This window comes from Bos indicus, chromosome 14 (assembly GCF_029378745.1).
Source record: "Bos indicus isolate NIAB-ARS_2022 breed Sahiwal x Tharparkar chromosome 14, NIAB-ARS_B.indTharparkar_mat_pri_1.0, whole genome shotgun sequence".
Lineage (NCBI taxonomy): Eukaryota > Metazoa > Chordata > Mammalia > Artiodactyla > Bovidae > Bos > Bos indicus.
Window position 1 is genome coordinate 23163318 of NC_091773.1, and position 23860 is coordinate 23187177.

The 23860-nt window shown below is 42.1% G+C and overlaps 1 protein-coding gene across 1 annotated transcript in view; it reads left to right on the forward strand.

Moving 5' to 3' along the window:
* The window catches only part of XKR4 (XK related 4), a 324996-nt gene that overhangs the window by 176006 nt on the left and 125130 nt on the right, over window positions 1–23860 (forward strand). Inside the window, exon 2 of the mRNA XM_070802551.1 lies at window positions 21661–21860. Coding sequence (XP_070658652.1) covers window positions 21661–21860 — 200 coding nt within the window. The remainder of the gene's footprint in view (window positions 1–21660; window positions 21861–23860) is intronic.

Below are 23860 nucleotides of genomic sequence, written 5' to 3' on the forward strand. Positions count from 1 at the left end.
CCCTGGTAGTTCAGTGATAAAGAATCCACCTGCCAATGCAGGAAATGCAGGTTTGATCCCTGGATCAGGAAGATGCCCTGGAGAAGGAAATGGCAACCCACTGTAGTATTCTTGTCTGAGAAATCCCATGGACAGAGGAGCCTGGTGGGCCATAAAGAGTCAGACGCAACTGAACAACTAAACAACAAACTTGGCATGCTATCATAGGAGACGAGTGGCCGAAAAAATTACTTACATCTAAGGTAGCCTGGAATTAGTCTGTTTCACGTCTAAAATGTCTCTGAAAGACTGATTGTGACTAAATAAATTTCAAAAACCCAACCCTCTTCCCACAGTTAGTCATAATATTTTTACCCTTGGATTTATTGTGTGTCTTTGGGTCTTGGGTTTTAAGTTTTTTGAGCAAGGTTTTGGTAAAATGAAATATCCCCTTATTATTTCTTAGAAAACATAATTCATACCACATCTTAGAAAGCAGGATTGACATTACATATATATAGCATTTCCATGTTGACTATTAATATTGACTCTGATATCTTTATGGACAGGAGCTTGTGCTGTGGAGTTTTCAGCTCAGAGTTCGTTGAGAGTCAGTCCTGGGCTTTCAGCTGCCGGTGATCACAACAGACAGTGGTCTGGTCCATGCTGGGCCCAAGGCAGTGCTGGGAGACTCAGTGTCTAGAGATCTCTATGCTGCTCTGGGTGACACAGACCACAGTGGACAACCTGGGCAGCAGGTGGTCAGGAAAAGCATAATGTCAGGATAACATAAGCAGTACAGAGTTGATTGGGGTGTCCCTGGTGGCTCAAATGATAAAGAATCTGCCTGCAATGCGGGAGACCTGGATTTGATCCTTGAGTTGGAAAGATCCAAAGGAGAAGGAAAAGGCTACCCATTCCAGTATTCTTGCCTAGAGAATCCCCATGGACAGATGAGCCTGGTGGGCTACAGTCCATGGGGTTGCAAAGAGTCAGACATGACTGAAGCAACTGAGCTCAGTACAGAGTTGATTGGCTGCAAAGAGGTCTGTGGGAGGAAGCTCAACCCAGGGGGATTGATCTCCAGAGCAGGACGGGAGCCCAAGGGTGATGGCTACAATCTAAATGGAGTCAGAGCCCAGAAAAAAAAGGCAGGAAGCCATGTCCTGAAAATGTAGTGCTAAGTTGTTTCTTCAGTGCTGATGGCATAAACTGGTGTTGACTGAAGTGCCTCGCTTCTGTCGTCCAACCTCAAACAGAAACTGAAGGATCTCTCTCCATGGCCTGGCCCCAAACCAGGCTGTAGACCACATGCAATTCTGACTTTTTGTGAAATGAGCTATCTCAGAAATGTGGGCTTATGCTTGTCATTTGGAAGTATTTATTGAGAACCTATGAAGTGTCAATTGTGGTCCTGGACTCTTGAGACACAAAGATGAGCACAAGATGGTCACCAACTTGAAATGGTCAGAGAGACAAGACACACTCACAGGATGTTTTCCTGGGAGTGAACGTGTCTTCTCCCACCAGACACCTAAGCTCAACACTGGTGCCCCATACAAGACAGTGCTTACCCGTTTTCAGGAAGAGTTGTTATAAGCTTCTCCATCATCGTTTGTGCTATGTCGCGTCAGTCGTATCCAGCTCTTTATAATCCCATGAACTGTGGCCCTCCAGGTACCTCTATCCATGGACTTTCCCAGGCAAGAATACTGGAGTGGGTGACCATTTCCTCCTCCAGGAATTGAACCTAGGTTTTGACCTAGGGATTGAACCCACTTCTCTTACATCTCCTGCATCACCAGGTGGGTTCTTTACCAGTAGCACCACCTGGAAAGCCTTCTCTATTCTCAGTTGTGACAAATTAACATACGGGGCAAAATAGCTGCACAGTAAGAAGGAACAGCCAGGGATAATAAAATTTGGTTTCAAGATTGAAATTGTAGAATAAGAATGTTCCAGCACAGTACATATTGTCAAAACAGAAGAGCAATGTCTCCTAAGAAACTGTAAATTATCTGACTTTTGTTCATTTTCATCTTTGTGGCAGCTTGCTCTCTCTGCATCTAACTTTTTTCCATGGGAAACTGTTAAGGCCATTGTGACATTCTATGTTTCTGAGTGAGAGAAAAAAAGAGCAAAACACTGAGAAAACTTTGTAATCAAGTCAGATCAAAGGCATTTTTACAGTACCTATTTTTTTTCTGAGAAAAGTTTGGGGTTTTTTTTTCCTAAGAAAATTTCAAAAGAAAAGTAAAACCTAGACTCATACATTTTTACCTGATACTCAGAAGAACATTTTTCAGTCTGTAATTCTTTGGTGAATTTTAAGTAGTTTTACCACACAAAAAAACAAACAAACAAACAAAGCACTGTTGCTTAACTATTAACCTATTATGAAATATAAGCACCTAAATTCTTTTCCCATATCAAATATATCACTCTTTTGGTGCTTGCAGGTTAGTACGCTGAAGTCATTTGTGAAGCTATTAAGGATTGTTCTGTTGTAAGAATAAAAATATGAAAATAATCATTTCCCAATTTACATTAATTCGTGGGGAAGAAGCAGTAATATGTCGATGGTGGCCTACAGAGATGAGTAAGTCATGATCCTTCTCTTAAGGAGCTTGCAGTGTATTGGAGGAAACTACATAGCACACGTATCTGTGAACCTCGAGGGAATCATGGAAAGTGCTATAAAATATAATGCAATGGGCTCCCCAGGTGGCTCAGTGGTAAAGAATCTGCCTGCAACGTAGGAGGCACAGAAGATGAGGGTTCAATCCCTGGGTTGAGAAGATCCCCTGGAGAGGGAAATGGCAACCTGCTCCAGTATTCTGGCCTGGAAAATCCCATGGACAGAGGAGCCTGGCAGGCTGCAGTCCGGGGAGTCGCAGAGTCAGACACAACTGAGTGACTGAACACACACAAACACAATACATAATACAGTGACGCATAAAGGACTCACACTAGGCTAAAGTTATTTTCATCTCTTACCCTTTACAATCCTAGAAAGTCAGTAATTAATTCTTATCTTAGAGATAATGAAAAGTTACTTGGAAAGATGCAGTGGTCTCCTGAGTTTTCCTAGTTAGGCAGTGGTAGAGATGAAAATCATGTCTATTTGATTGCACGACCCATAATTGATACCTCTCAGCAAAGAAGTATGATCACAAAGGAGGCAGCAATGGTTGAAGAATAAATTAAAGATGAGCCTTAACAGCACTTACTATGATCCACCCCCTGCCTCCAATTCCTTGCTGCAAAGTGAAACTGGCTTCTCCCTCTGCCTGCTCTCATGTTTGCATCCAATCTTGTGCAGTCTTTGCAGAACAAGAGGGCTTCAGAAGCCAGCAGCCAGTGCACTGCCATAGGTTATATCAGGCTGAGCAATCCAAGTTATTCTATATTGATCTGACAAACAGGCTTTGAAAAACAGTGCCTTAACGATGCAAAGCAACAGAGCTAACTGGTTGGCTCAAACAATGACTACTTTTAGTGAGGAAAATAAAAGCAAAATCAGTTACTTGACTTTTGTATAACCTCAGCACTTCACCTTTGGACTCAGAAGTTGCCCTGGTAATTTGCAAGAGTGGATGTTCTTACCTAGCCCTTAGCTAAGTATCCAGGATGAGGAAAGGGACTGGAGTTCAATATAAATTAGGTCACTCACTTAACATCAAAAAACAGCCAAGAGTTCCCCAACCAATACACAGCTCTAATCAGTGAAGGCCAGTTGTTTCGGGAAAGAAGAGAGGAAAGAGGATTGCTCTGTTTTTTGCACAAGTGCTGCAAAAACTCACAGTGGGTGGGCTTCTTTTCACAGAAGTAGAAGGGCTTTATTTGGATTTTAAATTCAAGTATATTAATTATGTTGGGCTTCCCTGGTGGCTCCGCCTGCCAATGCAGGAGATGTGGGTTTGATTCCTGGGTGGGGAAGATCCCCTGGAGAAGGAAATGGCTACCCACTCCAGTATTCTTGTCTGGGAAATCCCATAGACAGAGGAGTCTGGCAGGCTATAGTCCACGGGGTCAACCGAGCGACTTAGCACACACGCATGCAGGGTATATAGGAAGCACATCAGATCATTTCTGGATGAAAGGGTTTGACTGCCTTGTGCAGAAACCACAGAATGAGGTCAGCTGGCACCTATGTAGGGGCGCAGAGCAACCACAAGAGCCATGATATACATCACAGTTTGGTCAATTTGGCCTTTGGGTTGCTGCTGCTGCTAAGTCGTTACAGTCATGTCCAACTCTGTGCGACCCCATAGACGGCAGCTCACCAGGATCCTCCGTCCCTGGGATTCTCCAGGCAGGAACACTGGAGTGGGTTGCCATTGTCTTCTCCAGGCCTTTGGGTTAGGGCCCTTTTATTGAATGTGCTAGATTTTTCCCCATTTATAAAAATTAAATATTTTCAATGTATGCTTAAAATCCATTTCTTGCTTAGAAGACCACATTATATTCTCACCAAATCAAGATGATGAGGGAAAATCAGTGCCATTAAATTATACAAACTGGGGACTTTCCTGGTGGTGCAGTGGTTAAAAATCCACCTGCCAATTCAGGGGACACAGGTTCGATCCCTAGTCCAGGAAGATCCCACATGCAGTGGAGCAACTAAAGCCCACGAGCCACAACTACTGAGCCCTCACTCTAGGGCCCTCAAGATACAATGACTGAGCCCATGCGCTGCAACTACTGAAGTCCAGGTGCCCTAGACTTGTTCTGCAAGTGTTTTGCAGAACACATGTTCTGCAAAAAGAGAAGCCACCACGATGAGAAGCCCTCCCATCACTATTAGAGAGTAGCTCCTGCTTGCCTCAACTAGAGAAAAAGCCTGCTCGGCAACAAAGACTCAGTGCAGCCAAAAATAAATAAAGTATACAAACTGCTCAAGCACTATGTTTAAGGCAGTATTCTCTTTAATTTCTAACTAACAATATTCTTAATTCATTGCTAGAGATGACACAGAAGTCAAACCAGAGTTAAAGCAAGCCCCTCAACCACGTGATAATTACAATCTTTATAGGTTTAAATTGCTTCCAGGGGGTACTTTGCCAAAGTCATTCTTGAGTGAGACCTTGCGGTCAAATAGTGTTTGTGTCCTTCGGTCAATAGAAGTGTAGCACCATATTTTTTAAATGATTGCCTCAAACTTTATTAATATTCCTTAGTTATTAAGAACAATATTTGACATAGAACTCAGCAAAATATCATAGTAAAAACAAATGTTCTCTACAATAACCTCGACTTTTATGACATTTTACACTGGGAAAAGTAGTCTGCCTGACCTTTCAGCCAGAACAAATAAGATGCCAATCGCCAAATTCGCATGATAATTCTAGTCTCAGAAAATGGGATACAGCTTTGCAATCAAAATGCTGGTATTGTGTGATGACTGTTGCTATTGTTGTTTAGTCGCTAGGTTGTGTCCGACTCTTTGCGAATCCCTGGACTGTTGACTGCCAGGCTCCTCTATCCATGGGATTTTTCAGGCAAGAATACTGGGGTGGATTGCCATTCCCTTCTCCCAGGGATCTTCTCAATCCAGGGATCAAACCTGCATCTCCTGCACTGCAGGCTGTTTCTCTACTGTCTGCGTCACTGGGGAAGCCACACAAAAATGGGCCCATGGAGTCCACGTATTCTTCGTGGACCAAATTTAAGCAATGAAATAGGACACTAAATGGAAGAAAATGATTGCACTTAACATATCTTAACTTCATGATTAGGGATTATAAAGATTTAATTTCTATTTCCTAATCTGCTTTTTAGACTTTTTGCACTCTCCCTAGCTCTTTCTCTGAGATGCATTAAAGGTTCCCAATGTTCCCCATAAAAGATAACTATAAAATGATAAGGCTTTCATCAGTCCACTCATGAAAATAAATCATCTTCTTTTATCATTCAGACTGTGGCTTTGTATTGACATGTCTGACCCACTTTCAACTATCAAAAGACATTCCATGAGGCAACATGATGTAATGACAGATACTAGCCATAGAGTACAGAAGTTTGGTTTAAATGTGAGCTCTGACACTTCCTGGTTTTCATTTAACCCCACCAAGCCTCAGGCTGAATCTGGAAAATGGGAAAAATAACTAATTCTCAGAGTTCATTTCAGGATGGAGTGAAAGAATATATATAAAAGGGCTTTATGAATTGGGTATGGTTATAAATCATATATAATTATCATCATCACCATCATTATTATCTTTGACCCAGAGCAGACTTTATTGGTGGCTTTTTAATTGGCATATAATATGTCTCTTTTCCTAGGACCTGTCACAAAAATAAATGAGGCTGTGTAGCCAGGCAATGTCCAGACTATGCTAATGTAGAGCCGTGCCACTTCGTAGTTATATGACTTCTCTCCAGCTACCGATCTCACAAAGATCCAGTTTCCTCACCTGAAAAATGAGGAAAATCATTGTCTTTATCTCTGAGGCAAGAAACAAGGATTAAATAAGAAAATGCCCATAGGGTATCTGGCACATGAGAAGCACTCAATTATCATTTTCATTAGTACTGAATTCTCTCAGGGTAGAAACTTGGGAACGATGTACTGTTCTATAAAAACAAATATTAGGGTCCACAGTGCATCAAAAGCTATTTAAATCCTCTTAATGTAATGCATTTGAAGGGTTGCTTTTTCTGTCCAAAGTGACTAAATCCAGCAGTAATGAAGGTATACTCCCTTGAAGCTTTATACCAAGATCCTAAACTTCCTGACTCTTTACCTCCACATCCTTGAGCTGTGGGTACCCAGGCCTCTTCTGAACATAGACAGCTGCCGTTAGTACCTGATGATGTGTAAGAACATGAAACCAATCCAAAAGCACCAAAGCCACACATTATATTAGAAAATCTAAAAGGTAGAAACCTAAATCTATTAAACAAACTCTTTGTGGGATAGACACACTTCTTCCAAAGAATCACTTGCTTTAAAAAATGACTAATTGTAGGATTCTTTGAAATAAAGAGTTCCTTGCAATACTATGCAGCAATTAAGGGATATATGTGAATTAGATGTACATATAACAACACCTATGGATCCTAAAATGGGGCTTCCCAGGTGGTGCAGTGATAAAGAGTCTGCCTGCCAATGGAGCAGATGCAAGGGATGGGAGTTTGATTCCTAGGTCGGGAAGATCCCCTTGAGAAGGGCATGGCAACCTACTCCAGTATTCTTGCCTGGAAAATTCCATTGACCGGGGAGCCTGGTGGGCTACAGTCCATGGGGTTACAAAGAGTTTGGACACAACTGAGCAACTGAGCACATGCACATGCGTACTTGGATCTGAAAAACATGGCCCTGGATGAAAAAAAAAAGAGTAAAATATTTTTAATACAATGCCATTTAATAAACAAATGCATGCTAATAGAACAAAGATAAGAACAAATATCCGTTTCTTAGAATGTCACATATACATTCACCATGCGACACAGCAATCACACTTGTAGCTATTTATTCTAGAGAAAGGAAGCATACATTCACACAAAATTGTGTGTTTAAGTATTCACAACAGTTATATTTATAATCACCAAAACATAGAGACAACCCAAATGTCCTTCAAAGGGTAAAATGATAAACAAGCTGTGTGAGGTGAACATGATAACCGCTACACGACAGAAACTGGCCCAAACTATGGTACATCCATATAGTGGAATAGTACTCAGCAATAAGAGAAATGATTGACACAGGCAACAACTTAGATGAGTCTCAAGTTGAGTGAAGAAAACCTAATCTCAAAATATTAAACACTGTATGAATCTGTTTGTATAACATGTTCAATATGTCAAAAGTACAGTGTTGGAGAACAGACCTATAGTGGCCAGGATAAGGGTGAGGGTTGAGTTTAACTATAAATGGAAACCACAAGGAGTTTATTTAGCATAACTTTAGCTTGATTATGGTGACAGTTTAATGAATCTACATGTGTGATAAAACGTAATAAAGCTATATACCCAAAAAACAAAAATAATGTGCTTGTTAAAACTGGTGACATTCAAAATAATGTGTGTAGCTTGGTTAACAGTATTGCTCCAAGGTCAACGTCATTATTTTGATTGACAATTGTAATACTATTATAAGATGTTATCATTGGGGGATTCTGGGAGAAGTTCCCTTGGGAACTATGTACTATTTTTTTCAACTTCTATATGAGTCTAAAATTATTTCTAAGTGAAAAGTTTTTTTTTTTTAGGAACAAATGCCAATTAAAGGAATGTATATTAAATATGTTTTCATGGTTGCCTATGTGAAGAAAAAAATAGGGACCTGAGGGTGAGGGAGAAAGATATTTCAGAGTCTATATAAATATTTGACTTATAATTTTAAGGGGTGACATTACAGTTATCTGTTACTCGATTATACACACCATGAAGTCAAGAACTATTTATAAGTCATTTTTGGATCTCTCAGGGACTAGCATAGCAACATGTATATAGGTTCACAATGAACATTCATTCTATTATTAAAAAAGTAAACTCGTGAGAATATCTATTTCATAGCCGAACTCTATAAAGCAAACAATCCTAAATTTGAAAGTCTGTTTTGGTAGAAATGTTGATATTTCATGAATATATCCTTTAACCATTATGCTTTATAAATAAGTGTAAGTGTTAGTCAGTCAGTCGTGTCTGACTCTTTGCAACCCCATGGACTGTAGCCCAACAGGCTCCTCTGTCCATGGAATTCTCCAGGCAAAAAATACTAAAGTGGGTTGCCATTTCCTTCTCCAGGGAATCTTCCTGACCCAGGGATAGAACCTGGGTCTCCCACATTGCAGACAGATTCTTTACCATCTGAGCCACCAGGGGCTTTATATTCAGGTCTAAAATATTTCCGTGTGAAGTCGAAGATGAAGTTACGTCTTACCTAGCTCTTCCCCAAAAGTGGAATCAACTGCCACCAGTAGGCAGTAGAAATAGCAGATGGGGTGGCAGGGGGCAGGGGGAGGGGCGGACAATACAGTCTTCAAAGAGCCTTAATGTCTCTTCCCACCAGGGTGTATCTTTCAATAGAAAAGAAATGATAGTTCCTAGAAATGTCCACATGGAGATTTCTGGAACCCAAACTGGGCTCTTGAGTAAAGATGCTCTGTTCATCAAATCACATTTTTTGTTTCACTAGTTTTTGTATTTTATTCATGCTCCTCTTTCACCTCAAGTGGGCTTACATGTAATTTAATATTCCTTTATGATATTTTATGAATCAAGGCTATATCTTGACCAGTGACTGCAGTCCTTAAAGGTGTAATGAAGGTTGCTTAGAAATAATCAGACCATATTTTCTCACTCTTTGTTCAAAACATCTAGGAAGAGCGCTTCATATAAAATGATGACATGGAGAAAAGATGGAAACTAGGGAAAGCAAGAGAGGGAGTTAGGGAAGGGGTGGGAGAGACAATTTGTACGTGGTGAGAGGGCTGATGTTAAAATAATGGGTTTTTTAATTACTAGGTGGACATGAAGAGGGAGACTCTGAAAGTTCACATGGTCTGAAAACAACATTAAAATGGGAGGGAGGGAATTTTTCTAAAACAGGACCCTCTGCTAGCTTTTCTCATCTCCAAATGTTGTGATCCTTCTGAGAATAGGATAAGTTGCATTCTTATTCTTGACAAGAAAGGCAAGACATTTCCCTCACTGTGTTATAAGAAAGTCAGCCATGTTCCACTGGGTTACCCCGCTGCCATATTCAATAGGAAGTGGCTTTCTTTCGTTACGAACAGCATGTCTTCCGTTTTGTCTCTTGCCTGAGCTGGCTGGAAACAAAAACCGATTACAGAAACAGGCTTGTTTGCCATGCCCTGTATGACGAACTTAATTGAGCAATAAGTTAAAAATGTAAGAACTTTGTTAGGCACCATGAAAATAGAAAATCGTGTGAACCTTAGAGAGAACTGCTCTTAAAAATGTAAAGAAAAAAAAAATCTGTTTTTAAAAATGCTAATTGCTTTCCCAAATTTTGTTTTTGAATTTGCATCTTGAATTTGGACAACTTTCACCTACCTAGTTCCTCCTCCTGCATAATCCTTGAGGAGACAAATAAAGCTCTATGTTCCCTGATGGCATCTTAATATAAAGGCAACATCTCTGCTTGGATTTACCAGAAAGCAGAGTCTGAGACAAGAGCAAGGGGGCATGTGGTTTACTGGGGAGATGGTTCCAAGGAAGAGAAGACAAGAAAGGAGGGACCACAGCCTGAGGTGCACTGTCTAGATGATCTCCATAATGGGCGATGGGCTGGACACGCCTGGGGGAGGCAAGAGGGGAGTTCTGATCCAGGGACCCCTCTGATCCTCATGGTCAAGGGTGGTCCCAAGAATGGCAGGTCCTGGGGCAAAAATTAGGAGAAATGACTGCAGCTCCAGTAAGGCTGCATCCTGTTATCCCTGTATTAGGTCAACAAACAACAACAGCTTGAATAAAGTTAGACAGAGGCTGGGAGCCAGGGCACATGGCAGCCATGGAGGGTCAAGGGAAACACTGTTCAACATTTTCAAGCACTTTCATGCTTGTGACAAAGTTAAATAATAATCAAACTATCTCATGCCCTGTTGACAAGCAGATGGCTCCATGTTAGGACCCAGAATGGGTTTCTCAAGTGGCACCAGTGGTAAAGAACCCACATGCCAATGTAGGAGACATAAGAGACGTAGCTTCAATCCCTGGATTGGGAAGATCCCCTGGAGGAGAGCAAGGCAACCCACTCCAGTATTCTTGCCTAGAGAATTCCATGGATAGATGTAGTCCATGGGGTCGCAAAGAGTCAGACATGACTGAGTGGCTAACACTTTCACTTCCTAGGGCACCATCTCTGTAGTTACTAGCTTGGTAGATGGTCATGGAAGCTTTGACTGGGGTCTTCCCAAATGGGACTTTTTCCAAAACTATGGACCATAGCTCTCTAAGCTTCTCTGTCTGTGGGATTCTCCAGGCAAGAATACTGGAGTGGATTGCCATTTCTTTTTCCAGGGGATCTTCCAGACCCAGGGATCGGACCAATGTCTCTTATGTCTTGTGTGTTGGCAGGCGGGTTCCTTACCACTAGCGCCACCTGGAAAGCCCAAATGGGGCTCTACATGCTATTGATTCCCCAGATGGAGGACCAGCCCCTGTCGTGTTCAGCACACTGTTTGTTCACATCCTATTCACTAAATTTTTGCAGTTAATTGTGATATGACAATTTTCTCTGGGTTATTAAACACAGTTGAGAGCACTGATGGCTGAGCAAGTAGGATAAGGAAATAACCATCTCTATGATGATGGAGGAGGCTCTTCTCCTGTCTTTATTTGTCTCCATGAGCCTCTTGGAGAGAACATTCCAGGCTCAGAACAAGTGCTTGTCAGCACAGGAAACCTCCCTGCTCTCCCGCTGAGCTCATGTTGCGGACTACAACACTCTGGCCTGAGGAGATTTCTGCTATCAGAAATCAGGTGCTCAGGGTGAAACTGGGATAAACTCTAGACTTAACCAGCCAATGTAGGCTTGGAACATGAGAACATTCAGTGTTCTCTTCTCAGCATCTGCCTATATAAGATACAGCTGATGGCTCCATGGAGCGTGAGGCTGCCCAACAAAGAGAGGGGTATGCTGCTCACCATGAGGTTTGGACCAGAACAACTCTAAGAATCCAATTGTCCTGGTGAAATCTAGCCCTGCAATGTGCATCAGATTGGAGACCTTGCAGGCAGGCCCCCAGCCCACTGGGGCTGTAACAGTGTGTCCCTGGACCACTCCTCCTTCTCTCTTCCCTCCCTACTTGGTCCCCCAATGGATGTGATGGGTCAGATGCCCCAGGTCTATGGAGTTTTCAGCCAACTTTTAAAATTGTAAATGGCCATAATTCTGTTCCAGTGAAGGGATTTCAAAGCTGCAAGGCAGTATCTTGTCTTCTAAAAAGAATAAAACATTATTACACTTAGGCACACACACAACTTTCCTCATTTGTCATAAAATCAGTCAATTCAACAGGGCTGAGGATAAAGGTTTTGATTCTATCACAATCGTTACTTCCTGGGTAATAAGAACAAACACGGTATTAATCTGTTTTTTTTTTTAAGCATAGTTAATAATTTATTTAATGTATTCCTATTGTTTGTAAGGCTTCTCTGGTGGCTCAGCAGTAAAGAATCCTCCTGAAATGCAGGAGACAAGGTTTGATTCCTGGGTCGGCAAGATCCCTGGAGAAGGAAATGGCAACCCATTATAGTATTCTTGCCTGGAGAATCCCGTGGACAGAGGAGCATGGTGGGCTACAGTCCACAGGTTTGCAAAGAGTTGGACATGACATAGCAAGTAAAAAGCAACAACAATTTTTGCTAATAGTCTCTTAATCTTTTGATGACATGAATTTAAGTTGTACCATGTCAATATCATGTCAAATAGTAGTCACTTCTATATTTGCCCCAAGCCACTCTTCTCCATTTTAATACATACTTACCATTAAAATACTAGAATACTGATTTTACTATGAAATATTAGTATATTGGGACTCTAAAGAGGGTAACTGGGGGAGAAATGCTCCTTTTGTTCTCTGAGGGCTGAGTACCAGTTGCTATGAGGGCAAAAGGAGTAAGGAAACTTCCTTTCAAGTTCAGTAATTTTCCCATATATTTCACCTGAACTTACCGGTAGCCCAAGAGGCCCTGGCCACACTGCCCATTTCAAAGACAATTATTTGGTGGAGAACAAGGCTCTATTACTTCCCACTCCAGGTTTGAGGAAATACATGAGGACATGTTCATGTAATATGTATCCTTATGAGAGGTGTGCATGAAAATTAAATGAAACAAAAATAACCATATCTCATAGGTAAATTTTATTTTCAGAGAAGACTAAAAATAAAATCAATAAAAGGGACTTTTTGCCAAACACAAGATGCCAACCAGGTATGATTTTTACATTGTGTAAGCTCGTACTGTATAAAAATACTCGGTACCATGATATGAAGCTCTTAGTATCTTAATAGCACTAGAGCACTAGACTCCTCTGAGAAACCCAAATTAATTCTAATTATCTGAGCAAGAGAGAGAGGTGATGGAAATACAGCTCTTGGGTCAAATACATGCAGAGAAAGCCAAAGACTTGTTAGTCTGAGAGGCAGTGCTGCCTAGGGGAGAGAAATAAAACTCCGATGAATGAGGGAAAGGTGTCAAGGTTCTTGTCCCACTGGAGGACTTCTGGGAGGACATTCTCCATCTCTTTCCTTATTGCAAATTCCCATGAAGAGCCTTCGAGATGCACAATATGCACATGTGCACTGGAGCTCTTAGTGGCTCCTGGTGAGAGGTGGTCCCCAGGGCACTGTGGTGCCCAGAGGCGCGACCACAGACCATGTGAGGGGGCGGCTCTGCAGGTGACAGTTCAGCCACTCCCCTTGGGGGAGGGTGGCTTAGGCTGGCCTCTTTGGGCTTGGGTCAAATGTGAGGTCATCCAATGCATTCTTTCCCTCCTAATGCGTATCTGTCCCCCTTGGGATGACTAATAGGAAACAGAATCTAATTTTAAAAGACTTTCCACTACGCAACTTTCCACCATAGAAATATAGGACAGAATACTGTCATTTTTATTAATACTATTATTGGCATAAAGGAGACAGAAGAAACTTAATGTTCTGGTGTTTAAAAAAAGGTTTTGTGGTTGTAGCTGTTGTTTAACATATTCAATACAGAAATTTTAAGATGACAAACCATGCAATTTTGCTCCTTATCAGTGACTGACGAGGACAGATAGATAAATAGATGGTGTGTTATGACACGTATATACTGTGACTGCAGATACATATATCAGTTCAGTTCAGTTCAGTCACTCAGTCGTGTCCGACTCTTTGCAACCCCGTGAATTGCAGCATGCCAGGCCTCCCTGTCCGTCACCAACTCCCGGAGTTCACCCAAACTCATGTCCATCGAGTCGGTGATGCCATCCAGCCATCTTATCCTCTGTCGTCCCATTTTCCTCCTGCCCCCAATCCCTCCCAGCATCAGGGTCTTTTCCAATGAGTCAACTCTTCTCATGAGGTGGCCAAAGTATTGAAGTTTCAGCCTCAGCATCAGTCCTTCCAAAGAAATCCCAGGACCAATCTCCTTTAGGATGGACTTGTTCGATCTCTTTGCCGTCCAAGGGTCTTCTCCAACACCACAGTTCAAAAGCATCAATTCTTCGGCACTCAGCTTTCTTCACAGTCCAACTCTCACATCCATACATGACCACAGGAAAAACCATAGCCTTGACTAGATGAACCTTTGTTGGCAAAGTAATGTCTCTGCTTTTGAATATGCTATCTAGGTTGGTCATAACTTTCCTTCCAAGGAGTAAGCGTCTTTTAATTTCATGGCTGCAGTCACCATCTGCAGTGATTTTGGAGCCCCAAAAAATAAAGTCTGACACTCTTTCCACTGTTTCCCCATCTATTTCCCATGAAGTGATGGGACCAGATGCCATGATCTTAGTTTTCTGAATATTGAGCTTTAAGCCAACTTTTTCACTGTCCTCTTTCACTTTCATCAAGAGGCTTTTTAGTTCCTCTTCACTTTCTACCATAAGGGTGGTGTCATCTGCATATCTGAGGTTATTGATATTTCTCCCAGCAATCTAGATTCCAGTTTGTGCTTCTTCCAGCCCAGCATTTCTCATGATGTACTCTGCATATAAGTTAAATAAGCAGGGTGACAATATACAGCCTTGACATACTCCTTTTCCTATTTGGAACCAGTCTGTTGTTCCATGTCCAGTTCTAACTGTTGCTTCCTGACCTGCATATAGGTTTCTCAAGAGGCAGGTCAGGTGGCCTGGTATTCCCATCTCTTTCAGAATTTTCCACAGTTTATTGTGATCCACACAGTCAAAGGCTTTGGCTTAGTCAATAAAGCAGAAATAGATGTTTTTCTGGAACTCTCTTGCTTTTTCGATGATCCAGAGGATGTTGGCCATTTGATCTCTGGTTCCTCTGCCTTTTCTAAAACCAGCTTGAACATCTGAAAGTTCACGGTTCACGTATTGCTGAAGCCTGGCTTGGAGACTTTTGAACATTACTAGCGTGTGAGATGAGATACATATATATATATATATATATATATATATATGTATGTATAGAATACTGTAAAGCTTTGTGTGTAGCCAGACAGCAGAAGAAAATACAAGTTGCTAGAATCACTCTTTATTAATGTTATTTCTTTAGAACTCTTATGCACAGATTTTACTCTGCATTTTTCAGGTAGTAAAAATAACAGTGATAACAGCTAAACTGTTTAATATGCTATAAGCTAGAGAAAGAAAATGCAACATTAGAAAATATATGCATAGCATCCTCATAGCTAGTAATGATTTCCGATTCAGCTATATTAGTAATTAACATTTGATTAAATATTGTTTAAGGACTGAAGTGTTCCTTATAAATATGAACCATCTGAAACATGTTCTATACTTCTCATTTCCTTACAAGTAATGTAAAGACTGTCTCCATCACATTAAACAGTGGGTTAAACTAGCTATATAATGCTTGATATATATAATTTAACATACTAGCTATATAATGCTTGATACACTGGACATTTGGAATTTTCCTCCCAAGCTTATCACTTTTGCCATATTTTGTTTAGGTCTGAAGTTGGTAATATGAGAGTCTGCAACTTTGGTCCAGGTTGCTCATTACACCTGGAAACTACTGATGAAAAGGAGTCGAGAATTCAAATGCTATTTACATCTTCAGAAAGTCATTGGATTACATTTTGTGTCATTGGATTAGATAGTGTGTGAGGGGTGTGGGTGAGGCATGGGTGTCTGTGTGCAAGGCATGGTAGGGAATTCTAGGTATGTTTGTGTGCTTACATCATCAGTAACAGAAGAAATTACAAAATTAAGATATTGCTAGGACTGCGATTATGTTGATAAAATTGGTGAATTCCTGGTGTCCTTTCATGATGTAAGGAAAAGTCTATCTTCCACTAGCATGCTCCCTAAGACAGTAATTAGTAAGAATGACCCTATCAGAAAAATTAGTCATACAACAAAGATGGCAAACGTCTTCCAAATGTGTCCACCTCGGAGGAACAGATGGACACGCTGAAATTTCTGAGTGGGTTTTAGGAAACATCTCTTAGCAGGAATGAGAGCCGTGTGTTTAAGCCACTATCCTCTCATGCTCACTGCATGAACTTCATCGTCAGTGACAAAGACTGGAAGTTTGTTTTCCTCTTAAATGCTGCTCTTTGGTAACTATTCTAAAATTTTTACTATGAATATGACTTTCTCTAAATCCTCCCCGTATAAATATCTTTTCATTACCATGAACTTCCTTGGTCATCTATGCCTCTTGGGCAACATTTGTCTTTTCATTAACATAGCAAAGCAGAATCCTAAGAAGAACCTTAGTGAGCCGCCTCCAGTCCCCACCTGGACCCAACACTGGGTCCTTTTGACTGCCAGGAGGTCTAGAAGCTTCTTTGCTTCCCAGCAGAGTGTTGACCTTCCTCATATGCCCTCAATCAGGCCAAGGCCAAGTTCAGTGTGATGGGAACACCTGTCAGAGTAAAATGCTTAAAGTAAATGAGAAGGACTAAAGGCATAAAGCCACTTAAATGACAAATATCAAAGAGATGGCATTGCAAATGAGCCCAGGATGCAGGTAACCTTGGTGAGCAGCGACATGCCCGTACATCATGAATCCGGCACGTGCACAGAACACAGCTTCTCGTCTGGCGCTCACCCAGCCATGAAGGAGGATGGTTCTCTCCACCTTCAGATAAAGAAGTCTGGCTCAGAAGCTAAGTGGCTCTGAGACTCAGAGGGGAGAAAATCCTTCCCAGTTAAATTATGACAGCCTGTATACCAAGAGGACAAGACTGCTCAGTCTGTATCTTCAAGTAGGCAAAGGGGCATTTTCCAGGAACAGGCTGTCAGCCATCCTCCTCTCCCCCAGTGCAAACATGTGTTTGTAAAGTAATATAAAGTATCTAGATTCATCTAGGCTAGTAGTGTACAATCACGAACTTCTCAACTCTGTCTACTCGGTAGACTGCTGCCAAGAACCATTAAAAAGCTAACTTATGGGGATTTCCCACGTGGTCCAGTGACTTCGACTCTGCACTCCCAATGCAGGGGACCAGGGTTCAATTCTTGGTTAGGGAACTAAATCACATATGCTGCAACTGAGAGTTCACATGCCACAACTAAAGATTCCTTGTGCTACAACCAAGACCCAGTGCAGCCAAATAAATAAATGTGTTTTTTTGTTTGTTTGTTTTTAAAAAGCTAACTTGTGGAGTCACATGGATCAAGGCAATGCCATGTCTCTGACTAGGATCGTAAGTTCTCAGACTTCACTGGTAGGTTGGCTGGAGTACAGTGGAAGCAGCTGTCAGATCTGCTGAGTGAAGGTGCCAAGGCAGCCATGAGGCCACTTCGTGGAAGGGCAGACGATGTAGGCTAATGTCACCATTGTGTTTGTCTCTGACCAAGGGTGCAGTTAGGCACCTCTCCAGTTTCTTCTGCCCCAGTTATTATTCCAAGTGATCTGTCTCCAGTTTCCTGGGATTCAGTTCCAGATGAGAAACCTCATGTCTACTGCATCACTGTTGTTTAGCCGCCCAGTTTGCGACCCCATGAACTGTAGCCCACCATGCTCCTCTGTTCACAGGATTTCCCAGGCAAGAGCACTGGACTGGGTTGCCTTCCTTCTCCAGGGGATCTTCCTGACCCAGGGATTGAACCCACAACTTCTGCACTGGCAGGCAGATTCTCTACCACTGAGCCACCAGAGAAACCCATTGCATCATTAGTTCTTACCAAAGGGATTCTAATTCTTTACAGAATATTTCTGTTTTAAAACATCTTCCCTTTTTGGAGCCCAAGTAAAGCCTCAAGGTGTTTAACACAGGGAGTAACTCCAAGGCTCTTGGCCTAGTAGCTATTTAAAAGACAAACAAGCCCAAACACCTGCACAGAAGAGTTAACTTGACAGTTTTGTTCCTGTTTCTGGAACACCGTGACTTTTCTCAGAACACAAGTCCTTCCTTGTGTCATTCTAAATTTCTATGGATAAGAACTCATGAGCCTATTCTTTTGTATTTATTTCTCAATTCCCTAAGCAGTTTACTTGATCTAAAAACGTAAAGGAATGTCAGTTCAGCTTCTTTGCCCAACCCAACATCTGGCCCCATTTGTTAGAACTGAATGACAAACACGGCCCATCTTCCTCTGCTTCCTGTGTTGGTGTTTCGTCTCTAGAGCAGATGTTATTACCTGTTAGTAGACAGTCCACAGGAGTCTCTTTAGATAGATGTTGGGGGCTCTGTGTTAATGGGTACAGAATTTCCTACCCTACGAGAGTAAATTATTATGAAACCAGGTCTTTCTGAAATCAAACCTCTGGCCATACGTTCCATGGCAGGGCAGTGTGGAATTGCATGATCCTCTCTTGAGGTGGGTGTCTGCACAGCGCACACAGGAGGTGGCAGAGGCAGAGGGGAAGAACGTGACACTGAACTTCAAATGTGTGTTTTCATCCCCCACTCACCTGTGGCAATTCTTTCTCACCCTTGGCATGAAGAACGGGTGGGAACAGATGTGAGCATGGTCTACATTTCTGCTCACATTCACTGGGCCTCTTGTTTTCCAATCTTCCCTCCGGCAGCTAATAAAGAATCAGTTCAGTTCAGTTCAGTCGCTCAGTCATGTCCGACTCTTTGCAGCCCCATGAATCACAGCATGCCAGGCCTCCCTGTCCATCACCAACTCCCGGAGTTCACTCAAACTCACGTCCATCGAGTTAGTGATGCCATCCTGCCATCTCATCTTCTGTCATCCTCTTCTCCTCCTGCCCCCAAGCCCTCCCAGCATCAGAGTCTTTTCCTCCCGCCCCCAATCCCTCCCAGCATTAGAGTCTTTTCCAGTGAGTCAACTCTTTCCATGAGGTGGCCAAAGTACTGGAGTTTCAGCTTCAGCATCATTCCCTCCAAAGAACACCCAGGGCTGATCTCCTTCAGAATGGACTGGTTGGATCTCCTTGCAGTCCAAGGGACTCTCAAGAGTCTTCTCCAACACCACAGAATATTAACACATATATATGAAATTTAGAAGGATGGTACCAATGAGCCTATGTGCAGGGCAGCAAAGGAGACACAGATGTAAAGAACAAACTTTTGAATTCAGTGGGAGAGGGAAAGGGTGGGATGATTTGAGAGAATAGCATTGAAACATATACATTACCATATGTAAAATAGATAGTGAGAGTTCGATGTATGATGCAAGACACCCAAAGCCGGTGCTCTGTGACAACTGGGAGGGATAGGGTGGAAAGGGAAGTAGGAGGGCGATTCAGGAGGGAGGGGACACATGTATACTTATGGCCAATTCATCTTGATGTATCACATAAAACCATCACACTATCATAATTATTCTCCAGTTAAGATAAAACATTAAATAACATAATCAAATGAGGTAAACCACTTACATATAGAGAAGATGGACAAGAACCAGTTGTGATCACAAAGCCTCTCTATTGTCATCATTTTTCAGAGTACAAACTAGAGAAAAGGCCGAGGCTGACATTTTCCTCATGACTAAGTTGTGAGTGTAAGACTCCTGATGTCCATCACTGCTGATTTAGAGAAAGTGGAAAACTCTCCTGAGATTGCACGCTAATGTCTGTTACATACCAACTGTTCTGCACTTCCAACTGGAAGCAAAAGTGATATGATGGAGGCCCTTGGTCCATCTCATGCAAATAACTAATTGTTAGAGAATAGAATTTGCGGGACCTCCCTGGTGGTCCAGCAGCTAAGAATGCAGGGGGCCCAGGTTCAACCCCTGGTCAGGGAACTAGATCCCACATGTCTCAACCAAGAGTTCCCATGCCACAACTAAAGATCCTGCAGGCCTCAACTAAATCCCAGCACAGCCAAATAAATAATTTTTTTAAAAAAAGAAATAAAACTTGAGACTCCCCCCCCAGTTCAGTGTAATATATGTTGGTACATCCCAGAATGAACAGAAAACAGGGCTCACTGGTACAGCTTCAGTGATGTGGGGTCACGCCCCAGCCTTGGGGGGCTAGGACAGAAGCCAACTGGAAGCAGTCAAGCTCATACAGTGAGGTGGCTTCCATGCTGGTGGTCTGCACAAGTCAGGAGCAGGGGTCGTAAAGGAAGGTCTTCTCAGCAGTTTTAAACCACAACTGTAAGTTTCTATAGTGGAGAAAAGAGAGAAGATAACTCTAAGAAAACGTAATGTGAATGTGCAAAATCCATTTCAGGCCAATGCATTGCTTATCAGAACTCAGAGCATTTTCCTCATCTTTGTGTCTCTACATATGTAGTTCCCATGGGCATTTTTGGAACTTTTTGCATGTTCTGAATTTTTAAATTCTGAAATATTTTGCAAATTCATGTTAATCTGTATATATAATGTGAATATAAATACATATATATATAAAGTATATGTTTAGGGTAAGCTCTTTTTTCATGCTATCAAAGAACAAATACAAGTTTGTCAGAATAAAATGTGATGACTGTTCACAGACAGCATCTCTCACACCCAACAGGAAGTGGTGTTGGCTTTTAAGATTGTCAAGCTTGTTCTCATTCTCCCACTTTCCCAAACACATTAGAAAATTAACATGTAATGCTTACCATTACCACACTGATGATTCTACTCAGGATATTTTTAAAGCAGTGGGGTAATTTTATTGTGGATTCAACACACTGGTTTTCTTTCTTCTTTTGTATTTGTTTGAAATTTTCAGTAGTAAATATTTTTTTAAAAGGTTATCAGAAAGGACTCCCATGGTGGTCCAGTGATTAAGACCCCGTGCTTCCACTGGAGGAGATGCAAGTTTGATCCCTGGTTGGGTAACTGAGATCCTGCATGCTACACAGCTCAGCCAAAAATAAAAACTAAATAAATAAATAATTCTTACTTAAAAAAAAAAGGTATCAGGAAAACTTACAAGCATATACACTCTGGAACTTGACACGCATTCTGTCCTTGGAGACATGTCTCTTGAATATTGTAAAGCACATAGAGGCACTGACCAGAAAGGGTATTTGTAGATTTTCTACATAGCACATCCTTTCTATACCTCAGTTTCATCTCCCTCCTCAAAACTGCAGGGCAGTGAGATGCTTTCAGGCTTCCCAGCTGGCACTAGTGGTAAAGAATCTGCTTGCCAATGCCACAGGAGACATAGGTTTGATCCCTGGGTTGGGAAGATCCCCTGGAGGAGGAAACAGCAACCCACTCCAGTATTCTTGCCTGGAGAATCCCATGGACAGAGGAGCCTGGCGGGATACAGTCTACAGGGTCACAAAGAGATGGACATGATTAAAGCGACTTAGCACTCACAGGATGCCTTCAATGAGGATGAAAATTGCAATGACTCCTCAAAGTGAACCTTTAAGAATAAGGGTTAACTTGGGGCCTTAAGTGATAAGCAGAGAAAGGCTACCCCATCCAGTATTCTGGCCAGGAGAATTTCATGGGCTATATAGTCCATGGGGTCACAAAGAGTCGGACACAACTGAGTGACTTTCACTTTCCCTTTCACTTCTAATTGATAAGCCACTAAGGCCGTTGTTTCCTGTGTGTGCTTGCACAGATACTGTGGTTTGCGGAAGAGCAGACAGAATCAGTCATCACTCCGGTCTCTTATCCTCCTGTTTCCTTTCTAGGTATTTCCACACGATATACCTAGGTATTCGAAGTCGGCAGAGTGGGGAGAACGACCGGTGGAGGTTCTACTGGAAGATGGTGTATGAGTACGCGGACGTGAGCATGCTGCACCTACTGGCCACCTTCTTGGAGAGCGCCCCACAGCTGGTGCTGCAGCTCTGCATTATCGTACAGACACACAGCCTGCAGGCCCTGCAAGGTAAGGGCTCCAGTTCGCTCCCTGCACCTGGGGAAGGACTGTCTGGCTCCTTTGCACAACCCAAGGACCGTTCCAATAGCCTTTGTTGACGCCGGTCATGGTGCTCCTGCTTAATGTCGGCTGCTTGACACCTGCATTTGTGAACGAGGCTTGTTTTCTTCCTCGCCTTCACTTATCGTGGGTAATTTACGGAAAGACAATTCTGTTTTGCTCTCAAGCTGCCCTCTGAGTAGGAAAAAAATCCTTATGATTTTACACTTGGTCAATATGAGAACAGAATCAGCTGAAGTTTTCTGGTTTGTATGATAATTTCCAAACATTTCAAGAAAGACTTATAGTCTTCTCTCTCTTGAATGTTTTATGCATATGAGATATTATGTACATTATATATGTAAATTTTTATATTTATTTGAATATGAGGGTAATCTCTACCATTTCCTTTTGACATTAAGAGACAAAGGGAGAGAGAGATTAAAAAGAAATGATAGAGATTACCTTAATATATTTAAAAACAAGGTCACATGGGAAAATGTCAATATTAAACAATGTATTGTTTGTGTAGTACAAAGTTTTATGAAACAAATATTACCATCAGATTAATATTTTTGTGTTTTACTATCTTGTTGGATCACCTTGTCAGTAAGATGATTCAATTAATAACAGATCTGCCCTGCCATTTCCTTAGGGCCTGCTGCTCCAATCTTTTCAGAAGCAAGAAGATTAGACAGGCCAGTGGGTAGACAGGTGAATATATGTGGAGGATGATGGATACGTAGCCATGTTCTAAATAGTTTCCTGGTAATATGTCCATCCTGTAATTGATAGATATTAAATAGATAACGTTCTGTGATGTGTGCATCTTGTTTCAACCTCAGCAGAGCCTGGCTGTGACTTTCTCTGTGTACTAGGCCATCTTCTAATCTGAGACTTGATTGGGGAATCCCTACAATGTCCTTATAACTCTTTATTGCAAGGAGCACACTAACCTAGTAACTGCGGGGAGGGGTGGGAGACATATGACAGGAAAAGACAAGTGGAGAGGGTGCTGGTAGCCAGTGACCCGTGGACTTATGAGTTCTTGGCCCAACCCTAGCTCTACACAAGAATAGCTGCAGTGCACGAAGTCTGAGAAGAGAGTCAAAGAGAACCACGGGGTGTGAGTGTCACAGGCCAGAAAGCAAATTGGAAGAGAAGACGGGTGTTAGCACAGAAACAGAAGAGATAAGCTTGGAGAACGCGAGACATATGAATTGTCTGTGGAGGAGCACGTTTAGAGATGAAAGACCATGAGCTGCACAGGGAGGCTCTGGCTTTGCATGTCTCACTTCCTTGCTGTGATATCTGGTGCAAGTCACTTAAGCTCTCTGGGTCCCCATTTCTCAAATGTAAAGGGCACAAACTAGAAGAGATGGCCTACAAACTCCTTGACGGCATGGCCGTACTGTTGCATCCTTACAGGGTCAGGCACAGGCATCAAGAGGGGGTCTGTACCTGAGGATACAAATGCAGAGGCAATATGAAGCTGAGCCTCTGTCAGGTTGCTCTTCTCCAGAACAACTCACGAGCCCCTCTTGGTATATAGTTGCACACCTGAAAACTCTCTAAAAGAGAAAACCCCAAGCACAAGCGGAGGGGGGCTTGCAAGCCACTGTCCAGTAGCCCAAGATTACTAGGCATCTCCACTAGTTTCCTGAAAGATTTGAAAAATCACAGAAAACTTTTCACCCTAAAAATGATAGAGATGGAGGAGGGAAGGGAAGGTGGGTTATAAGATATGAGTTCATCTTTTCCATCTGAGTTTGATGTAAAGTTTTAGAGAGAAAAAAAAAAAACAAACAGAGAAAAGGCAATCCGCTGGCTTCATCAGATTGTTCATCCTTAATATAGGAATCAAACCACGTGTTTCTTGGAGTTGTGGCTCTTCCCTAATGCTGTTCCCAGCTTAGCTGCTAAGCTCACTATTGCATCAGGTCTACTACAGACTTTGGGATTGGGACCTC